This window comes from Engystomops pustulosus, chromosome 4 (assembly GCF_040894005.1).
Source record: "Engystomops pustulosus chromosome 4, aEngPut4.maternal, whole genome shotgun sequence".
Classification (NCBI taxonomy): Eukaryota; Metazoa; Chordata; class Amphibia; order Anura; family Leptodactylidae; genus Engystomops; species Engystomops pustulosus.
In genome coordinates this window covers 173,380,086-173,400,792 of record NC_092414.1, presented here as the reverse complement: position 1 = coordinate 173,400,792, position 20,707 = coordinate 173,380,086, and the positions used below count along the sequence as shown (strand labels likewise).

The 20,707-nt window shown below is 38.2% G+C and overlaps 1 protein-coding gene and 1 long non-coding RNA gene across 11 annotated transcripts in view; one reads left to right on the top strand and one right to left on the bottom strand.

Annotated features, from left to right (window-relative positions):
- Nucleotides 1-6,052: 6,052 nt before the first annotated feature.
- NR2F2 (nuclear receptor subfamily 2 group F member 2) lies at nucleotides 6,053-19,780 on the bottom strand. Of its 3 annotated transcripts, none has more exons than XM_072148572.1 (3): nucleotides 19,407-19,780; nucleotides 12,321-12,848; nucleotides 6,053-9,341 (listed from the first exon to the last, which is right to left on the bottom strand). In XM_072148572.1, exons 1-3 carry the CDS (start codon nucleotides 19,447-19,449, stop codon nucleotides 9,067-9,069), a joined length of 846 nt encoding a protein of 281 aa, XP_072004673.1. In that variant the 5' UTR covers nucleotides 19,450-19,780; the 3' UTR covers nucleotides 6,053-9,066. The 3 variants fall into 3 exon arrangements, with proteins under 3 accessions (XP_072004673.1, XP_072004671.1, XP_072004672.1); XM_072148570.1 differs by lacking the exon at nucleotides 19,407-19,780 and adding an exon at nucleotides 14,445-15,413 and having other exon boundaries at nucleotides 12,321-12,869; XM_072148571.1 differs by lacking the exon at nucleotides 19,407-19,780 and adding an exon at nucleotides 14,445-15,406.
- Nucleotides 16,803-20,707, top strand: part of LOC140127648 (uncharacterized) — a 52,718-nt gene continuing 48,813 nt past the window's right edge. For 2 of the 8 annotated variants that reach the window (XR_011855041.1, XR_011855039.1), the window contains exon 1: nucleotides 17,794-19,102. This is a non-coding gene — a long non-coding RNA (uncharacterized lncRNA). Of the gene's footprint in view, nucleotides 17,025-17,793; nucleotides 19,103-20,707 lie in introns of those variants that run through there. The other 6 variants (XR_011855043.1, XR_011855040.1, XR_011855045.1 and 3 more) reach the window with 4 other exon arrangements.

Genomic DNA, 20,707 nt, shown 5'->3' with positions numbered 1-20,707 from the left:
ATTTACAACTTTGTTATTAGTTAAGAGTAACCAGCCTTTATAATAGTCCTTAATAATTGCTGGAGAGGCTTCATTTACTCTAGAAGGAAGGGAAAACAGCATTGTAAAGGGTCTTTCATAGAAATAGATGGGGGGGGGGATCTTTGAGAAATGATGCAAGATTTGGAATGATTTCAATCAATTATGTCCATTATGACATGGGAGAGGGATATTTGTTTAACTGATGGAGGAAAGAAACTAAATATAGATAGAAAATGACTTGACTTTAATTATAGCAATAGCAACATCAGAGGTATATGGGGATTGCTATTATATAAAGGCTTGGTCTACACAGGCAGCTAGGCAGATCATTACTTACTATATATATATATATATTATAGTGGGAGCCCAACCTTTGGCTATAGAACTTTCCATTGAGAAACTCTATAGAACTTTCCATAAGAAGATACAGGACAAGCTGATTGTAGTACAAAAGGTGCTCAGGGTTTCAGATTTATCGGTTTGCAAATGAAAAGGTTTCTCCTAGTGTAAGAGGTTAACCCAGAGTCCCCCACATCGTGACTGGCATGGTCAATAAGCCCTGGACAAAGCCATCCTTAAGATACACACAGATATACATCCACACAACACACACTCACACATCTCAGCCTGGCCTGCTGCAATTTTCTTTTCATTTCTGTTTCTTTCTGCCTTTTACAAAGCCCTGGGTCCCTTTGTAGGTAGTTGGAGGATTTCTCTCTCTATTTTCTCCCTAGCTGAACCATCCTTGTTCTATTGCATCCAGCTGAATAAGACACCAAAAACACAGAAAAGATTAAGGGGGGAAGAGAGTGAAAGAAAGCACAGTGAGAGGGGCTTACACCCCCCTACATAATCTGAAAGTGCTGCAATAGGGGAAGACATTGGAAATAATCCTGCTGGACACTTGTAATGGAGTCTGGGGGAACAGAGCAAACAGTTTGTAGGTTTGTGATTGTAATACATGGTGAGAGAAGGACAGGCAGAAGGCTACAGACACAGAAAGGAGAAGAGGACAGAGGGGGACACTGTAATGTTGTATACATGCTAATAAGCCTACATTAACCCATGCCTGCTGTACTCCACAGATCAATGCCTGACCCAGAGGCGGCTCACATAGTCCCTCACACATAAGAAATAATCGCTGCAGACCAAGCAGTCCTCTAATAATACATGAAATAAAGACATCAGTCTCAGGGGTTAACTATTCCCTTACCAGGACGACTGGAGACTGCTGGCAGGGAGCAGGTTAATAGCTAATTGTCTCCTCCGAAAAAAAGCAAAAACAACATCCAAATAAATGAATGAAATATCTACATACCATGTACATCACACAAAGGACAAGTTTAGCAAATATTTAGAAACTCAAGGCATTCATATAAATATCAACCCGTCCCGACCGCCTAAACAGGATGAAAGCTAAGTTTATAATTATAATAAAACATAAGAGCACACCGTAAAAAAAAGATATTATGAAATAATATAACTAGAAGCATTTGGCTCTGATGTATTATTATACTAGGTTTGCGCTTTGTTTGGAAAGCCAGGTGACATTTATGAAATGACCTCCAAGCGTACAGTATCTATACAGTCCTACTCCTATGACCCTTCTGCTGCAACCAATATTTTACTATTTACCTTCTCTCTGATTATGGCAACACTAATAAAATACCTCTGTATAGATAGAATAATATCACATTTACCTATAAAGGTTGCCTATACAGCATTCATAGACTGAACCCAAACCTATGTATAAATTGCTTGAGTGAATGATATTTGTAAAAAAAAAATTATCTGCAACATTTTTGGCAGAGAAAATAAAGAATAATATATCAAATTAATAAAAAAAAATAATTGTTATATTAAGTTTTAATTTTAGTACATTTAGGGGTTCACCTCTGACCTGGCCCCGACTATACTGCCTGAAAAATATTTTCTGGTTGTAGTTAATATAATAAATATTAAATAGCGGTAATTAGGAGAAGCAGTGCTAATAGTAATAGTGCATCCAATGGGCAGCCCGCGGCTTCAGTGCCCCCTTTGTATATCTACTTGGGGTGCAGCAATGATGACTGGCTGTAAGAAGCCACTCTTTGAGGCTTTGCCTGTGACATGGATGCATTGAAGTCAGGCTGAGGTCTTTGGAGGTCTCACAATGTGTCAGTACTTGGTATAACTGGTAGATGGCACAATTTTCTAACATTTAAAGAGAGGACTGCATGCTGAGAGCAATAGGTCCATTTTATAGCCCTTCATTTACAGGGGACAAAGATAAGTGACAGCCAAAGGAAGGAGACATCTCAATGAAATCTGGCAATGTAATTAAAGAACCATACAGAAGGACAGTGGGGTGTGGCTTCATATATATATATACATATATATATATATATATAGAGAGAGAGAGAGAGAGAGGACAAGTTCATCGTACAATATATTTTAAATCAAGAAATTAAAATAATAGTTCATGATAATTATATATATATATATATATATATATATATATATATATATATATATATATATATATATATATATATAATTGGATTCACCATAGTATCAATTCCAATTGCTAAGCATCAAGCCTATTAGACAATGACAGGTGCCTTAAATAATAATTCACCGGCTATTTTTCTCTCCCTTCGATTTACATTTATAGAAAATGATAATTGTCTCCTGTACACACAGAAAATATCACTCTGTTTTCTTTATCGCCAACATCTCCACTGCGGAGGTTAGCGCCATAAATACTATAAACCAGCTCCAGCAGAAAAGTCTGACAGCAGTGTATTAGTACTTGCCTAATAAACAGTAAAAGGCCATTAAAATAAAATAGTAATGAAATCCAAGGCCTCCGTAATACAATGCATAGGAAGGGAGAGGTAATTGTAACTCTATAAAGAGACTTTATGGGGATGGGATTAAAGATATCTTGGAGCAGCTTGTGGAAAATAACATTGTCCCCCAGTAGAGCAGTAACCTGCACTTTTATTAGGATCCATCAATGATGGAGCAATGTACAGAGAGAGAGAGAGAGAGAGAGAGAGAGAGAGGGGTAGAGGAGAATTTGGAGGAGACTACAGTGTAAATAATTGTATTTGGGTGGATGGAGTGTAGAGTAAACCCCTGGCTGTGCTGGAAGAGAATCCCTGTAGGTAAATCCATCATTACTGCTCGGATACAGGGAGGAAGCAGGGCTACTAAATTTATCTTACATTCGTAGCTTTAATAGACATTTATTAAATGCTTTTAGAGAGAGACATGTGGCGCCTGATTACATCCTAGTTATAGGCACAACATAAAGACACCACCTCACCGAGCAATTTACTGGAAGGCAAGGGAGCAGACAATGTGCTGGACACACCAGGCCTGGACTAGGGGTACTCCCCCCTCACCCCATACATTAGTCCCCATACACCTAGTCTGGTACCCCCCTAGACAAAATAGAAATAAACACGACAAATTCTCCTCACCCCACACATGGGTCCCCATACACCTGGTCTGGTACACCCCAAGACAAAATAAAAATAACATACACCCTGCATTCTGCACTGCTGCCTGTATAGTGACATCTGGACAGAATAAGAAAAAGTCAGGTACTAATGGGTTAAATATTCGAGGCTAATGATAGATAGATAGATAGATAGATAGATAGATAGATAGATAGATAGATAGATAGATAGATAGATAGATAGATAGACTTGGTTGGGAGAATAAAACATACACAGAAGAAAGAATTAATATACATATGTATGTAGATGATATAAATAGACGGATAGTTAAAAACAAATAAATAGAAATAATAAATAGATACGGTTCTTGACATATAGATATAAAATAGAAACCTTACGTAATAATAGAGATAAACAATAGATTCATAGATGGATCATATACTGAAATGAACTATAGAAAAATAAAAAGATAGATGCATTGTCATGGTCCATTATGGTAGTGTATGCAGTAAAATACACCACACCCCTAGTAGAAGTCTACAGTCTATTATATTATGTATCCACATAAAATAAACTCCATCCAGATATACTGTCCCTCACATCTATGACTTGTCTATGGCCGATACAAGTGACCTGATCAATGCTGAGCGATCAATGATTCAATAATAACCAATCGTACAGAGATCGGGGAAACGATGTGAGATCAGGGCTTGTACTAATGGAATAAAGGAAAGTTTTGCAGCAGGACATGCGGCTGGGGGAGCTCATTAGTTCGTTGTCCATCTCTAATAAAGGAGCAGGGTTACACATTATCCAGTCCTGCCTGTACACACGATCTGTCAAGTGAGATCAGCGCAGGGCTAGCCTGATCCCCTCTGCCTGGCTGGATGGCTAGCAGGGCAAGGGTCCTCTACAGGGGCTCCTATACATCATCATTCCAATATTATATATAATACAAGCAAGGACTGCATCCATCAAAATGTTTTTACATCCCATGCACCCCCTGCCATTAATGTGCGTATCCCTTTAAATTAACATTTATAACCCCCTACTAAATACCCTTTAACTGACTCGTTACTTCCATTTTATCATCACAATATCACATTGCAGATAAGTCCCTATTTTACAATGTAATAATGTCACCTCCACTGTAAGAAGAAGGGACTGCATGGGCTGTTATCATTGTCTTATCTTACACCCGATAGGATTTATAACTCTTCCAACAGGTGTGGGGTTTGCAGAAGGTTTTGCACTGGTGACAGGTAGCAGTCCTCTCCATACATGCCGACAGACACTTCAAATCTAGACCAAAAATACTTGAGTTCTCTCAAATTAACCCTTTGCGTACTGGGAATTTTTTTCTTATGGGTTAGGGAATTATTCCAGCTTATAACACACACACACATATGCTATTTCTTAGACCCCCAAATCATATTTATGACCTGATGAGTTATTTTTATAGGTGATCATAAAGAGTCACAGTGTGCAGTTAATTAGTCTGAGGAACCTAATGGGTTAAAGACTTTCAGGACACACACAAGACACTCTCACGGTTCACTGACTATGACTGTATCACTGAGGTCTCTGCAACTTTTAGCATTGTGCCTGCAATGCAATGTCTAGGAGGGTAAAGACCACTCCAGGCATTGAAGGGGTTAATCTACATTCTCTCTCAACAGGAGTCTAAAAAATAAACCCTTTGCCTTGTTGTCCTGGGGAGGGGGGGGGGGGGGTCTGTGTTGTCTTTAGCAAAGTGATGGAGGAAGAGCAGTCACACAGGGATGGATGGAAATGTGTTTTGTATTACTAGGCTTTGTACAGGCTAGGCTTGCATTGCATAGAAAGACGCCATGTTGCCTCAGCTAATAGGACACACAAGTCACCAACAAGCTCATACTTTCACACGCTGAGACACCCCCTAAAATTCCACCTAAAGTAAACACAAGTGCACTGTGTGTTTGTGTGTGATCTGGGATCATGTGCAACCCACAGATCCTAATTCAGGGGAACAATACACAGCAGGTCACATAGCCAGTCATCAGTCCTGGTGCCCCCCTTCCTTGCCAACCAGCAGCAGCACCCCCTTCCTTCCCTGCATTGCATGTTTCAGATCTACTATAAGATGGTGTTGATAAAATAATCCCTACTATGGGTTTTATTGTCTGGACACATATCAGCATTGTGAAGTAATAAAGCAGAGAAAAAGGATGAAAGACACTTATAGTGTTGCCATCTTTAATCTAGAGCTACAGTTAACCCCTACACTCCTGGGCAACCCTTCTACATAAAAAGCATTGCAGCCTTGCAGCAAAGAACAGGTTAAGATCTCCCACAACTTGCTCTTAAATCACCCTCTCCCTTTTGTCCTAGCCAGATCTTTTGTTCCAAATCAGCACGAAACAGAAAACTTAGTAGGAATAATAATAAAAGTAGGAATAATAAACTTCACCCTAAATTCTGCATCATCCACACACGTTAATTGTTACAAGCTTCATCATCATCACCACCATCATCCTTTTCATCATCATCACCATCATCATCACTCTGACCACACAATAAGGAAAAGGGACTAAACTTGTTTTCAGTTTGAAATTCATAAATTATAATTTAATACCAATGAGACAAATTTACAACACATGAAGGTTTTACAACAAGCTAAACACAAAACGACTTCCTGTGACTTTTTTTTGTTGATTTTTTTTCACTTTTTTTTTGTAATACAAAAAAAATAAAAATAAACTTCATACACTCATAAATGCAATGACTTGCAATTGAAGAAACCTAAAAGTAGAGGTCAGTAATACTCTGCGAATGTGCTCACTCCTCTCCCTGTGTGTTATGTATAGCGCTCTGCTATGTCTCCAGCCAGCCTATAGATGTGTCCTCCTCTATATATATCCTATGGATGTGTCCTCTCCTATACATGTGTCCTCTAGATGTATCCTCTTCTATAGGTCTGTACTATACATGTATCCTTTAGACGTTTCCTCTCCTACACGTGTGTCCTCCTATAGATGTTTCCACTCCTATAGATGTGTCCTCACACAGAGATGTCCCATAGATGTATTCTCTCCTATACATGTGTCCCATAGATGTATCCTCTCCTATACATGTGTCCCATAGATGTATCCTCTCCTATACATGTGTCCCATAGATGTATCCTCTCCTATACATGTGTCCCATAGATGTATCCTCTCCTATACATGTGTCCCATAGATGTATCCTCTTCTATTGGTCTGTCCTATAGATTTATCTTTTAGACGTTTCCTCTACTACACGTGTCCTCCTATAGTTGTTTCCACTCCTATAGATGTGTCCTCCTATATATATATGTCCTGTAGATGTATCCTCTCCCATACATGTGTCCTATAGATGTATTCCCTTCGATGCATGTGTCCTATAGATGTATCCTCTTCTATAGATATGTCATCTCCTATACATGTGTGCATGTACTTGTAATCAATCCCAGTCAGACAGCAAGGTCCAGGCGTGCATTGACAATAAATTAATTGAAAAAATGACATTGGAATAATGTTAAAATATGGCCATTTTTCTTATTCTTTTTGTACAAAATATACCCCAATATTAACAAATGACAATTTATTTTGGGATGCCTATTATTCTGGTTCTATTACAAAGCCCCCCCCATCCCAAATCCCTTCCGTTGACTTTATCATTATCCATAATTTCTTCTGTACGGGGACTCCCTATACTTAGTCATCCCCACTGATGAGTCTCTTCACATATCACAAAATATTATTGAGCAACCAAAAAGAAAATCAGAAATCCCTACAAAAGCAACTTGACCTGTATATACAAATGTGCCACTGGCTTCCCCCAAATATCCTGTGCGTGTATATCAGATATTTACAAAATAGTCCTCTTATTTTTCATGTTCATAAAATAGATGCAGAAGATTTTTTTTTTGGACAAGTTTAACAATATAATAAGTTCGCTAAAATACAGGCACTTAGAAGTATGGGCCTAGGAAATCCATTTTTAATGAAATTGTGTATTAGGTTACTAGGAAAGGGTTGCAATAATAATGTCCAGGACCTCTTAAAACCATAGATAAACCATTGGTTTAAGCGTTTCCTGCAGAATTAGGCATGCAAATACACAATAAGGGGGTGGGTGGATGGGGGGGAAAGGGAGAAAAAGCAGATTCAATTAACCCCTTCTGCAGCCAGATCCCCCCCATATCACAAAGGGGGGTTCATTAGAAGAAACAGATGAAATATGGATCAGATCGTTCTCTGTAAAGACACTTGTCACAGCCAAAGAGGTTTTCAGATATCAAATAATATTTTAATTTCTGAATACTTTCAATTTTTTTCTCGAAATATAACACACAAAGACTCGACCAAACAGTTCAGTTATTATAACTTTTACAGTATACAGAAAAAAAGGTTGCACTTAAAAAAAAAACAAAAAAAAAAACAAAAAAAAAATAAAAACCTTCAGTTTTGTAACACAAAAAAAACTGTAAAATCTAGTTACCGAATCAATCACATTATGTATAAGTGCCAACAGTGTTATTTGTCATGCTGATTTTTCAATGGTAGTTTTTTTGTCTCTTTTTATAAAAAAAATGGAAATATCAACAATTATAATACAAAGGGATTTTGCAAATATACAAACAGTTATATATAGGAGCTTGAGAGAATGAAGAATACTGTATGGAACATGAATTGTCCTTATCTAAAGCGCTGCTGGGTCTCATAGACACACAGGGTCACCCTACTCTTCAACCCCCACATCATGAAAAAATAAAATAATAATAATAATTATAATAATATTAAGAAAAAAAAACATTCTGTCTTGTGTAATGAAGAAACGTGGTAAATAATTACAGGTCTGAAAAATATTAATTAAATTAGGCTCATCACTTATAAGTGCGCTTCCAACTTAGCTTCTAGTGTCCAATTCTTTAAAATTCCATTATTATTTTTTTCTTATCATATTTTGTGGACTCTGTTTTAATTCTTACAGAACATATACTTTTAAGGATACAGCTTTTTTTCTTACTCTTAAGTCAAGAATATATTTATTAAAAAAAAAAATATAGATCCACAGAAATAAACTGGTTTGGAACCAGGAAAATACAAATTAAAAAAAAGGGGAAAAAAAACATCTAGACACAGAGGACGATTTAAGAAAAAAAAAATAAAAAAAATTTTTTGGGGGGGGAAAACTTTCTTTCTGCTAATTTTTCCACATTTCCATAAATGCACTTTTAGCGATATTTTTTTTTAAAGGTTACAAAAAAGACTAAAATTTCCCTGTTGACTTTTTTTGCTGATTTTTTTTTTTACAAAAAAAAGAAGAAAAAGATACGTAGCCAAGTTGTTCTGAACGAGACAGGTTTTTAAATGCATTCTGATAAGAGTTCATCGATAGTCTTTTTTTATGTTTAGTTTTTTTGTTGGTTTTTTTTTTTAATTCACAGTCCAATAAATTTCTTCCCTCTTCTTTAAGTAAACTTGTAACAGCCTTAGCAGAAGGAATTTTATGCCAACATACCCCAAAGTCTCTTTTTACTTTTTATTCTTAGCTTGCCCTCCAATCCCCCCTCCCACCCCCATCAATACTTTGTATTTTATTGAATGGACATATAGGGCCAATTGAAACTGCTTCCAGAGAGTAACATATCCCTAATGAGCGTTTCTATAGGGGTTTTACCTACCAAACGGACGAAAAACAATTGCTCTATGACAGAGGAGGACACAGTGCGGAGGGAGGGTAGACGGAGTAAGAGTTTGCCAAATCTTGTAGGCTGGTTGGGGTACTGGCTCCTAACATATTCTTCCAATGCACATTGCGACTTCTCCTGCAAACTTTCCACATGGGCTACATCAGACAGACCACAGGCATCTGCAAGAAAGTGTGATAAACAATGTCATTATATCAGTCACAAGACTTGTGCAGCCCCCAAATCTACCCCCATTGCACGGACAAGTGTAATAGTAAATCCAGCAGAGGCCTACTAATGACTGCACACAACATCTGATCTTCACCCATCAACAATACAAGTGCTGGTCTCCTAATATATTCTCCCTTGGAGGACTATATGTTTTTCTTTAGTCTCAGCAAATGTCTTAAGTGGCTCTTTTAAAGATCATCTTGTCAGTATTGGTTGTTCAGAATCAGCCAAGCAAACTCTTATCCCTCTCCTCTACTAGAGCTGGGCTTAGACAAGGGCCCAGGGAGACTCTACTGGGAGACTCTGACCATTAAATACAATGCTGAGGAGGAGGTGGTGGTGGTGGGGGTTAAATCACAAATAGCCTCTGTCTGGAGATTGGGTTGTGACCTAACCTGCCATTGGCTTCTTGGAAGTAGAGAGTAGCATATGCATATTGTAATCCGGGGTCATTAAAAAAGGCATGCAAATTATTTGAATCATGTGGAGGGAAATAAAAGCACTTATTTATGTGAACCCTTCATACATCCTGACAACTTGCACCCTCTGACAACTTAGAATCAAGCGCACATTGTACTTTATAATATCATACAGTCACAGATTTGTACATAATCGAGACCATTTATAGTCTTTTTACACTAGATCCCTCCATTATGTGTAATATGAATGAGCATCTGACCTGGGAGATAGGTCCCTGCAAACTGCACTTCACTACTCACTATGTGTCCTTCTTCCTCCCATCACATTTAGGAGGAGGGTGCAAGATGGGTGACACTATGACTACAGTGCACACTTGTATTGTACACATTAATTATTAACTCCACGCATAATAATAATAATAATAATAATAATAATAATAATAATAATAATAATAATAATAATTTACTGATGATGATGTCCTTCTATATAAATCATTCAAATTAATATTTAATTTACATCCATATTTTTATTTCACTCATTTTGTCAAGATCATCAGACAATGAATAAAAAAAAACCCTCATCATAAGAGGAGATGTAATAATTTTGCAGTGAAAAGCCTCGGGCGATGAAGGCTGCGATTTCTTATTTAATCAGCAGCAAAGATGTGTAAGGAGTGAGAGAATCTAGAACACAACTACCTACATCTCTGCACATTCACTCCCAGATCTATCGCAGATTGCTTATTGAAATCACTAAAGCGACTAAATTTGCGAGATGTCCCACCAAGCTGGGACACCAAAGAGTTAATTACTATCACATATATGATTAACCTACGATACATGACAATTAATGTGTTCATTACTGCTTTAGAGCTGGTTTTGCGATCAGAATATCATGAGGACATGTTAGTTTAAATATTAAGAGTTTTGTTGGAGGAAGGAAACTTTTTCCCCTTGTCTGTGTTTCCACTCCCTGCCCCCACTGCTTACTGTGGGTAAATAATGTGGCTGCTTGCCTCTCATTTCTACACTAAAAGTTGTATTCTGTCTAAAGTTACAGCAGGCGAGCAGTGAAATCCTAACCTGCCTGTCTTAACTCGTCCGATTCACAAATACATTTGGAATCCCAATGATTTGGGCCCATGCAGTTAAACAAACAACAGATCATTGCTGCCTGCAAGCTACACTCTATGGAGGAGCCCTGTAGGGACCCAGCCAGGAACTGCACTGTCTCCTCTACTTTGAGCTACATTATTTCACCATCTCACAATAGTTTATGTTTTTTTTTACACTATCTCTAAATGCTATGAGATTCAGAAAATAGGATTATTTTACTTTTTATTAACTTTAACTTTGTAAATATGGGATTAGGTCTGTGAAAGTTGGGGGCCTTACTATCTCCAGTCATAATAATGATAATAACAACAATAATAATTATAATAATAGTGATAATGCACATCTATCACATGTTGCTACAGTAATCAGCTATCTTATGGTTCATTCATCTTAGCAAAAATCATTAGACAGAGGGGTATCTAGATATAGGTGTAAAGAGAAATCTGTAGGCAGATAGTATATAAAGATATATATATATATATAGATATAGATATATGGATATAGATAAGACATATGGGTATCTAGATTATCTAAATATAGGTGGAAAGATAATTCTGTAGACAGATAGTAGATAGATACTAGATAGAACGATAGATAGTAGGTAGACAGATATAGAAACAGTAAGGATAGATAGATAATTTATAGAACGATAGATAAATAGATAGATAGGTATACAGATGGGTATCTAGATATAGGTGGAAAGACAAATCTGTAGACAGATAATAGTAGACAGATAATAGATAAATAGATAAAAAGTAGACAGATAAGCAGAGAGAAACGGTAAGGTTAGATGATTGATAGACACATGATAGATAGATATAGATAGATACATAGATAATAGGTAGACATATGCATATGGAAACAGTAAAGAGAGATTAAATAATAGATAGATGATATATAGAATGTATAGTTACTAGATAGGTAGATATGCAGATAGATACGGTACATAGATATGATACAGAATAGATAGGAAGAAAGAAAATTATAAGATACTAGATAGAAAATAAATAATAGATAGACAGATAAAAAGGTAGATAGATAGATAGATAGATACTGCATAAGTAGACAGATAAGCAGATAGATACAGTATACGGTAGATAGAATAGATAGGAAGAAATAAAGTTACAAGATCCTATAATAGATGGACAGATCATAGATGATAGACAGATCATAGATGATAGACAGATAATAGATGATAGACAGATAATAGATAGATAGATAGATAGATAGATAGATACTACATAAGTAGACAGATAAGCAGATAGATCCAGTAGAAAATAGAGTAAATAATAAACTACTTCCCTAAATAATAAATAGATGGAAGTAGTGGATTACAGATATGATAGATGGATGATAGACAGATAGATAATATATAGCATGTCATGTATTTCTTACCTGAAGTAAAGAGAACTATAGCTTTTAAACAACTATATTCTGCCGAGTCCACATGTAATGCCTTGAGTTTTTCTACTTGCTCTTGGAAGATTCGTATGTGGTCCATGAAGGCCACCACTCTGTCCGCAGACATGGGGGAAGCGTGTAGACCAGCAGCTGCCAGGAGAGGGGCAACATGGAGGGGCATGGAGCACTGGGCAGCGTTCAGCACAAATAACTCACTCCAGGTCAGCCTTAGAAGTGCCACTTGGTCTGTGATCTGTAGGTCTGGGAAGAAGGGGATATTCCGTGCCCACTCCACTGCACTGAAGAGCATCCTGGCTGCCAGTTCACAAATGTTCTCGATGCCCATAATGTTGTTGGGTTGCATGCATTGACTGCCAAATCTGGAGGTGGGGTAGGGTTCTGCTCTCAGAAGAAGGGATATATATCCGGATAGGTAGGAATGGCAGTTCAGGGGGTCTCCATTTGTCAAGGCGAACTGGCCATGGGTCGGCTGTGTGGGTGGCATTCTGCCCCTCTGTACGGCTGCAGTAAATAAAGAAGAAACTACAGCAATTAAAATCAGTGGGTGACTGGCTCTCATACAAAGTCAAATCTCAAAACATGTCTCCATGCATCCCAGATCTGTGCTGTTATTGTGTTGTTTTATGACTAAATTACAACAATCCCATAATCTACATCCCACAATGGCTTCAATATCTCTCCTCTGCTTTGCTTTAATAATAAAAAAAAAATCTGCTGACTTCCCAAACGCGAAGACATTCAATTTATTCTTCCATATGGGCTCATAATGTCCTTCTGTTTCCTTCTCCCATCTACACATAGAATATTGCCGATTCTTTTTAATTATATTATATATATAGACGCATATTTTTTTTTTTAAATACAAAAGAAAACTCAGCAATAGGATTGTAAAAATCCCCCCCACTAAAAAAACAACAACAACAACATAATTATAATGATATAAAGAATATAATGTGGCTAAGCTGGATGGATGTGCTTGCAGCTTGCAGGCCTCTGTGTTTTTATTGCACTGGATTTGCATGAAGAGAGACATAGAACAATGAGGGGGGTGATGTTTTTAGTTTATAAAGTGTTTGGGATTTTGGAAAGTATTTGAGTTTTTTTTTTTTTTTTTGCAGAGATGTGCGTGAGACTGTGAGCAGGACAGCGTTAGCTGAAGCAGCTGGAACACAAAGGAAGAGGAAGGCTGTAACCCCTAGCCTAGAGAGGAGACAGCCTGCACACTATCAGCTCCCTGTCCTTGCCTCATGCTAGATCACAAAAGGGTTTGACTTTCACAAGAGGACACACACAACACAAAATACACACATACACCACAAGCTACAACAACAACAACACAAGCCATCTGCAACACCCCCAGCTTATGGAAGCAGGAACTTGAATTGTAATTTTTAATGGAGGGTAGAGAGAAAGCATGTGTGTGTGTATATGTGTATATTATGTTTATATATGTGTTTGTGTATGTATATGTAAGTGTTTGTGTGTCTATGTGTATACTAGTGAGTGTATGTGTGTATGTGAGTGTGTGTTACACGACCCAGCTCCAAACTGTCCTTCTGATCTTAATCAGTTTTAACTCCTGTGCAGAATGACATTCTAGGTCACAGGGGCCAGGCAGATTATTCCATGGAGATGGGGGTTTTGTGTGGGGAAGAATACATAGAAATATATAAAAAAAGAATCCCTTCTACTAGATAGTTTATATTAAGCCTTAAAAACTATGGGTTTACAAAGTAGTAAATATATATATTCTGAAATAATAATAAAATAAATAGAGTTGAATAATAAATAATAAATGTAATATAAATAATAATAATAATAATAATAATAATAATAAAATAATAAGCGTGATACAAATAAACTAATAATAAAATAATAGATAACGTAATAAATAAACTAATAAGAAATATAATAAATAGTATTATTATTATAAACGTGGGGGGTAAAAAAATAAAAAGCGAACCAAAATAAAAGAGGGGAACTAGTAAAGTCCCAGAGCTGTGCCATGCATGAGAAAGTTCCTATGAGTAAGTGGTTGGTTGTGGTGGTGATGGTGACAGAACAATAGAGAGTGTAAAAGAAATGAAATCCCAATACCTTCCCGTCTCATGCCAACTTTGAGACATTTTTTGAGGCGGCAGTACTGGCACTGGTTGCGGTGGTGCTGGTCTATGGGGCAGTTCCTGTTGGCACGACATGTGTAGGTCAGGTTCCTCCTGACACTTCTCTTGAAGAAGCTCTTGCAGCCCTCACAGGTGAACTGGCCATAGTGCTTGCCACTGGACTTGTCCCCACACACCACACACTCTATGTGCTGCTGCTGTTGTTGCTGCTTGTCCCCCTGGTTCTGGCTGGACTGGCTGGAGGGGTTGGATTGGGCAGGGGTGGTAGAGGGCACTCCTTGCCCTGGTGTCTGTGGGGTGTGTGGGGCCCCTGCTTGCCCTGGAGGTGGCTGTGAAGGTTGACTTCCTGGCATATCGTCCTGAGGGTCTCTCCAAGCACCCACTACCATTGCCATATCTATGGGAGAACCTCTTCCAAACTGCTTCTTGTTCTTCTTCTAGTGCAGCTTTAATATAGGGATAAGGGGGAGGGGGGGCAATGGAGAAGAAGAAGGAGAAGACAATCAGATGATGATGATGAGGAGCTGCAGCAGCAGGGTGGGTGCTCTAGTAGTGCTCTGGAGAAGACTTGGGTGCTGGGGGCCAGGTCCTGGGGAGATTCAGGAAAGCCATGAAGGGTTAAGGCTCAGCAGTGACTGCACGGGGGTCCTGGCTTCTCCTCCAGCAGCAGCAGCAGGACTTCAGGTCCTTCCTCTTCTCTGGGCAGAGTCCCCTCTCCTCTAGCAGCAGCAGCAGCAGGACATCATCCTTCATGCAGCAGGAGAAGCCCTCAAATACCAGGCGGCAATCAAAGTGATCAAATATGCTAAAGAGAGAGAGAGGAGAGAGAGAGGAGAGCGCGGGGCGGGGGGGTGCGGGAGCGCGGGCAGAGCTCTGTGCTGTCTCTGCGATCAGCTCACTCCGCTCTCTATATAGTGAACTTTGACACCGCTGCTGCAACTTAGCGCACGTTACCATGGAGACGCCGCTCCTTATAAGGCGAGAGATTGTGTTTAACTGGTCAGGGCTCCCAGCCCCGCCCCGCGGCACCCCATTGGTCGGGGCCAGGCTAGTGGTACAGGGCGCCCTGCTCTCCCGGCGCTGCCCGGTCCTAGAGACCGTCTCCTCTCTTCCTCCATACAGACACAATAAGAAGGGTGACAGGAGAAGGCATGCTGCGTAATCCTCTATCTCTTATACACAGGGTATAGAGGGGCATACTTGTTATATAGGATAGAGTTACATCTTAATGTATAGATATGAGAAAATCACCTAAGCACATACATAGGCACAATGCATAGATACGTTCACATGTAATTCGTATACACCTCTGTATTTTACTGTGTACACTGTAAGGATCTATCTGTTATATATCACCTACACACATACATAGGCACAATACACACATGCATACATTCACATGTCATACATATACAATATATATACAATAGACATGTAAATACACGTATACAAACATATACACCTATGTATTTTACTGTATACACTGTAAGGATCTATCTATCTGTTATATATCACCTACACACATACATAGGCACAATGCATAGATACATTCACATGTCATACATATACACCTATGGCTTTTACTGTATACATCTATCTGTTATAAATCACCTGCACATACATAAATACACGTATACAAACATATACCCCTATGCATTTTACTGTATACACTATAAGGATCTATATATCTGTTATATATCACATGCATAATACATGTATACATACAACCTTTTACTGTAAGGATCTTTCTGTTATATATCACATACACACATATAAATATACATATACATACACATGTACACCTCTGTATTGTTCTGTATACACATACACTTCAAGGATCTATCTATATATTTGCTGTGTATAACCTACACAAACATACACATGTACACCTCTGTATTGTTCTGTATACACATACACTTCAAGGATCTATCTATCTATTTGCTGTGTATAACCTACACATATAGACAGACACAAAGACAGCACAATGCAAATATACAGTCACATATACTGTACACACACCTGTCTTTTCCTCTGTATACACATACACTTTAAGGATTTGTCTGTCAATCTATCTACATCACATTCACACATATAAACACACACTTAGAAACATATACACATTAAACACATATATTCATACATCATGCATGCACACTTTAGTCTTTCTCTTTGTGTACACATATACTTCAAGGGTTTTTCTGCAATTATATATTACTTATGTAAAGGCTCCATGCATAGATACGTTCACATATACACACCTCTCTCTTATTTGCATACATATACAGGATCTGTCAATATATATATATTATATATCACATACACATAGATTAATACACATAGACAACACAATGCACGCATGCATTCACATATACACACCTTACTTTTTATCTGTATACATTTACACTTCAAACATATGTCTCTATATATGAACCCATTGACGTCCACCAACAGCTTTGCATCCACTGACCAGACTGGAGTGATAACAGCAGCATCTTGCACAGCTCAAGTATGTAGAAAAACAGGCTGGAGGAGCAGACAGAGCTTCACATGGGAGGTGATGGAGGTTCAGATGGACAATACTCCTGTGTTACAGAATCAGGGTCGCTGCTGTTTGATCACTTGACCATCAATAGCTGGGACTATTATTTACTACATTCCCTGTCAGCCAGGGCTGCTGAGCCTTGTTGGTTTAGGGCTAATTGCACATAGAAGGAAGAGTGTCATTATCTTGGGGCTAGATCTGAGATTTTTCTGCTGCTGAATGTTATGTATACTGTAGATAAAAGTATTAACTTATTCGCTTTTTAGTCTTCTCATAAAAGTCAGGTTGCAATAGTGTTTGCAACTAACCCTGTGCTAAGATACTACAGAAAATTAGGGACTACACTACTTAAATATTAAATACAAACTCCACTACAGAATAGCATAGGCACCTAGCAGCAAAGAAGCCATTAATATTATCTTTATATCAGATATGAGCCTTTCTATCTATCTATCTATCTATCTATCTATCTATCTATCTATCTATCTATCTATCTATCTATCATCATGCAATCTACCAGACTACCATCTTTTTCATACATGTCTTTTAATAATATCTAAATATGAGGTAAAAATATTTCTATATGAGAATCGTCAAAAATATACGTTTAAGTGAAAAACTCAATATTTTAGACGATCACCAATGCATTATTACAATATGATACATATGCACCCAGCATATGCTCCAGTGCTTATAATATGTCACATCCACATTATAAGATAGCCATGTATCCACTACTCCACACATATAAGTACAAGTAAATCTGCATTGAATGTATGGTGCATATGTGTAGACTGCATTCACTTGCTATAGAGTGACAGATGATGTGAAGACCTGATGCTGGAATGTTTCCACTTCTTCATTTCTTCTTCAGTAATACAATCTGGAACTTGCATTGAAATAACCCTTTCACCCCACTCCCCATAAGTGTCTCTTAAGGGAGGTATTAAAATGCTTATGTTAAGAAAAATGAGGAAAATTTAACTGGAAAACACTAGATTGTGTAGGGGATGACATATAATAAGGAGAAATGTTGGTATGATAGGGGATGGATGTGGCACTCACAATAATAACATCATAGTTACACAATACATGTACAGACTGTGCCTTATTATTAGCCTTTGATAAGGGTCAGCGCTATGTCCAGTTGTAAATCATTAGTAGATCATAGCTGTTACAGGCCATACAATGGTCACCTGCATTGTGTGCCATGTATCCTGATGATAGGAATATAAAGCCATCATATTTGTCACATTTCACATCATGCCTCATTTCATTGTTGGCATCACATTGTGTTATATGATAATTGAATATGTGATAGAGTATTGTGTCTTAGTATGGAGATGTGATCATCATTATCATCTCTGATTGTCACCACAGGGTTAAAGCTGAATATGCTGCTTTTCGTCTGACCTTAGTAAATGATGAAACAGAAGACTAGCCTGGAAGAAGCCAGCATTACTGCAGATCCCCTGGCTTGTGCTGGAGCCTAGTGTGTTGTGTTTCACAAGCATCACACTGAAGTCTTGTGAATGGGGGTGACTGAGTCTCATTGTGTTCCTCTGAACTTAGAAGTCAATGCAATTTTTAACCACTGGCTTGTGGTACTTTGAGAATCACCAGGGGCTGTCAGAGTTAGGTCCTCTGAAAAATTTACAGTGCTAAATTAGAGCATATGCTGTGAGGTGAAGAAAAAAAAATGCTCAAGATTGGAGCAAGTACAGTATCTGTCTGCCCCCTAGTGTAAGGCTTTCATGTGCTGGAAACTCAGAGTACACTGCAAAAAAAAAAAAAAGATGGGATCTTAAAGGGAAACGACTTTTGGCTCCTTGCAAGAAAGAAACTTGTGTACATATTAATCTGATTAGCATCTAAGGATTTAATATTAATTGGCTTGGACATAGCTGGAGAGCTGGGTAAAGTTTGTGCTTCTGCATCATGCAAGCCAGTGGTGAGTGGATGGATCTAGGGGGCTGATGCAGTGTGCTGTCTCATTGATGGTCAGAGCAGTCTATTCAGCCTGCACTGAGGAAAGCTAGCCCTGCTGCTGCTGCTGCCGCCTTCTGCAGTCTCTCCAGGAGGACATCACGGTGAGTACACTGCCTTTTCCTTGCTATCTGCAGCTACATTGTATCCTGATCCCAGAGCAAGCCTTCCCCTCCCTGGTGCAGCCGAGCAGAGGAGCCCTCCAGCAGGGGAAAATCCTCCCATCTCCCCTTCTAGTCACTGCTCAAGCTGCCTTCTAGTCATGCTATGATTTCCAGAATCCTACATTCAATGCAAACACACAGCACAGAGCCCAAAGCAGCACAGTCAGCATATGCACCAGGAGAAGAGATAGTTAAAGAGATACAACATCTCAACATAAAGCATAAGGAAATAAAAGAGACCTACCAAAAACGTATTTTCCTTGCTCTGCGTCCCAAATGGCTTGCATCTTCTTCCTATCCCCTTTATACCGAGGCAGGTGAAATGAGTCCCCTTTTTTTGCACGTTTTAAAAAATCCCTTTTGCAAAAAGAGAAAAAAAAAATACAATGTTCTCCCTTTACTGTGTTTATTTTAGGCGATTGAACAAACTGATTGGAAAGTAGAGGGTGCAGGGAGAAAGGTGAATGGGATATCCTCTGCTTGGAGGGAAGTACTATTTGGCTTGCAGGCTTTGGGAGAAGAGGAAAAAAAAACTTGACACTATAACTTTAAATGTAGTGAGTTTGAGAGAGCTAGCACACAGCTTGTCAGGAATGTGAGCCTCGCCTTTAAGAAAATCCCCATACCCAAGGTATAGCAGCCCACAGTGATCTCTCCTCTCATCTCATTCCTTAGAAGGAATAGAGAGCATTGCTACACCTTCCAGTTTGGGGCAGGGATAGATGAGACTTAAAACAAGCACCCAATTGGAAAAACATCTTTAAGTTCATGATTTTCCCTCTCTCTTTTTTGTATAATATATATACAATTTATTGTATTTATAGATATAATATCACTTTCACAACTTTATGTAGAATACAGTCCCACTCTTTGAATATCTGCTACTTCTTTATCACAATTTCTCTTTAATAACTGCACTGATGTATTGAATCCCAGAGACAGTATATTCTAGCCTGGCACATGTAATATTCATTATATACTCACCAAACTAATGAATGGGTCCTTAATATATTACAGATGTAATAAATAGTTAGACACTGGCAGCCTGGCACAATTTCATCTAATGGATTCTTTTTTTAACTGTTCCAAAGACTGATGCTAAAAGGAAGAGCTTTTATTTTATGTCATATTTGACGAATGAAACAAATGCTCTTTCATTGTCACTTGTCCTTGGCTTTAATAGAAATTAACTTAAGCACAGCCCTGAATGCTAATGACATATTTACTGCCTAATGGAAATTACAAATGATTTTTGCCACCTCCAATAATACTAAAAAAAACAGGAGACGATGTAATTATAGACTTTAAGGTGGAGAAAAAGAATAATAACTGACTATCAGATCCCTTTAACTTGGCATTTATACTAGGTTATTGCTAGCAATCAATTGCTGCCAGTATAATCAGCTCATGCTGGATCTATGAGACAGCCCTTTAGAGGTGAGAGTTTTTTTTTTCTTTTTTTTATTGCCACCTAGAACCTGGCATGTCTAGTGACAACAATTAAAGGGTGGCACTGATAACAGGCAGGCATTGTCCCTTGAAATC

Coding starts and splice junctions, on each gene's coding strand:
- NR2F2 (XM_072148570.1), bottom strand. CDS start 14,865: ATGGCAATGGTAGTGGGTGCTTGGAGAGACCCTCAGGACGATATGCCA. Junction 12,870..14,444: donor AGTTGGCATGAGACGGGAAG/GTATTGGGATTT, acceptor TAATTGCTGTAG/TTTCTTCTTTATTTACTGCA. Junction 9,342..12,320: donor TATAGTTCTCTTTACTTCAG/GTAAGAAATACA, acceptor ACTTTCTTGCAG/ATGCCTGTGGTCTGTCTGAT.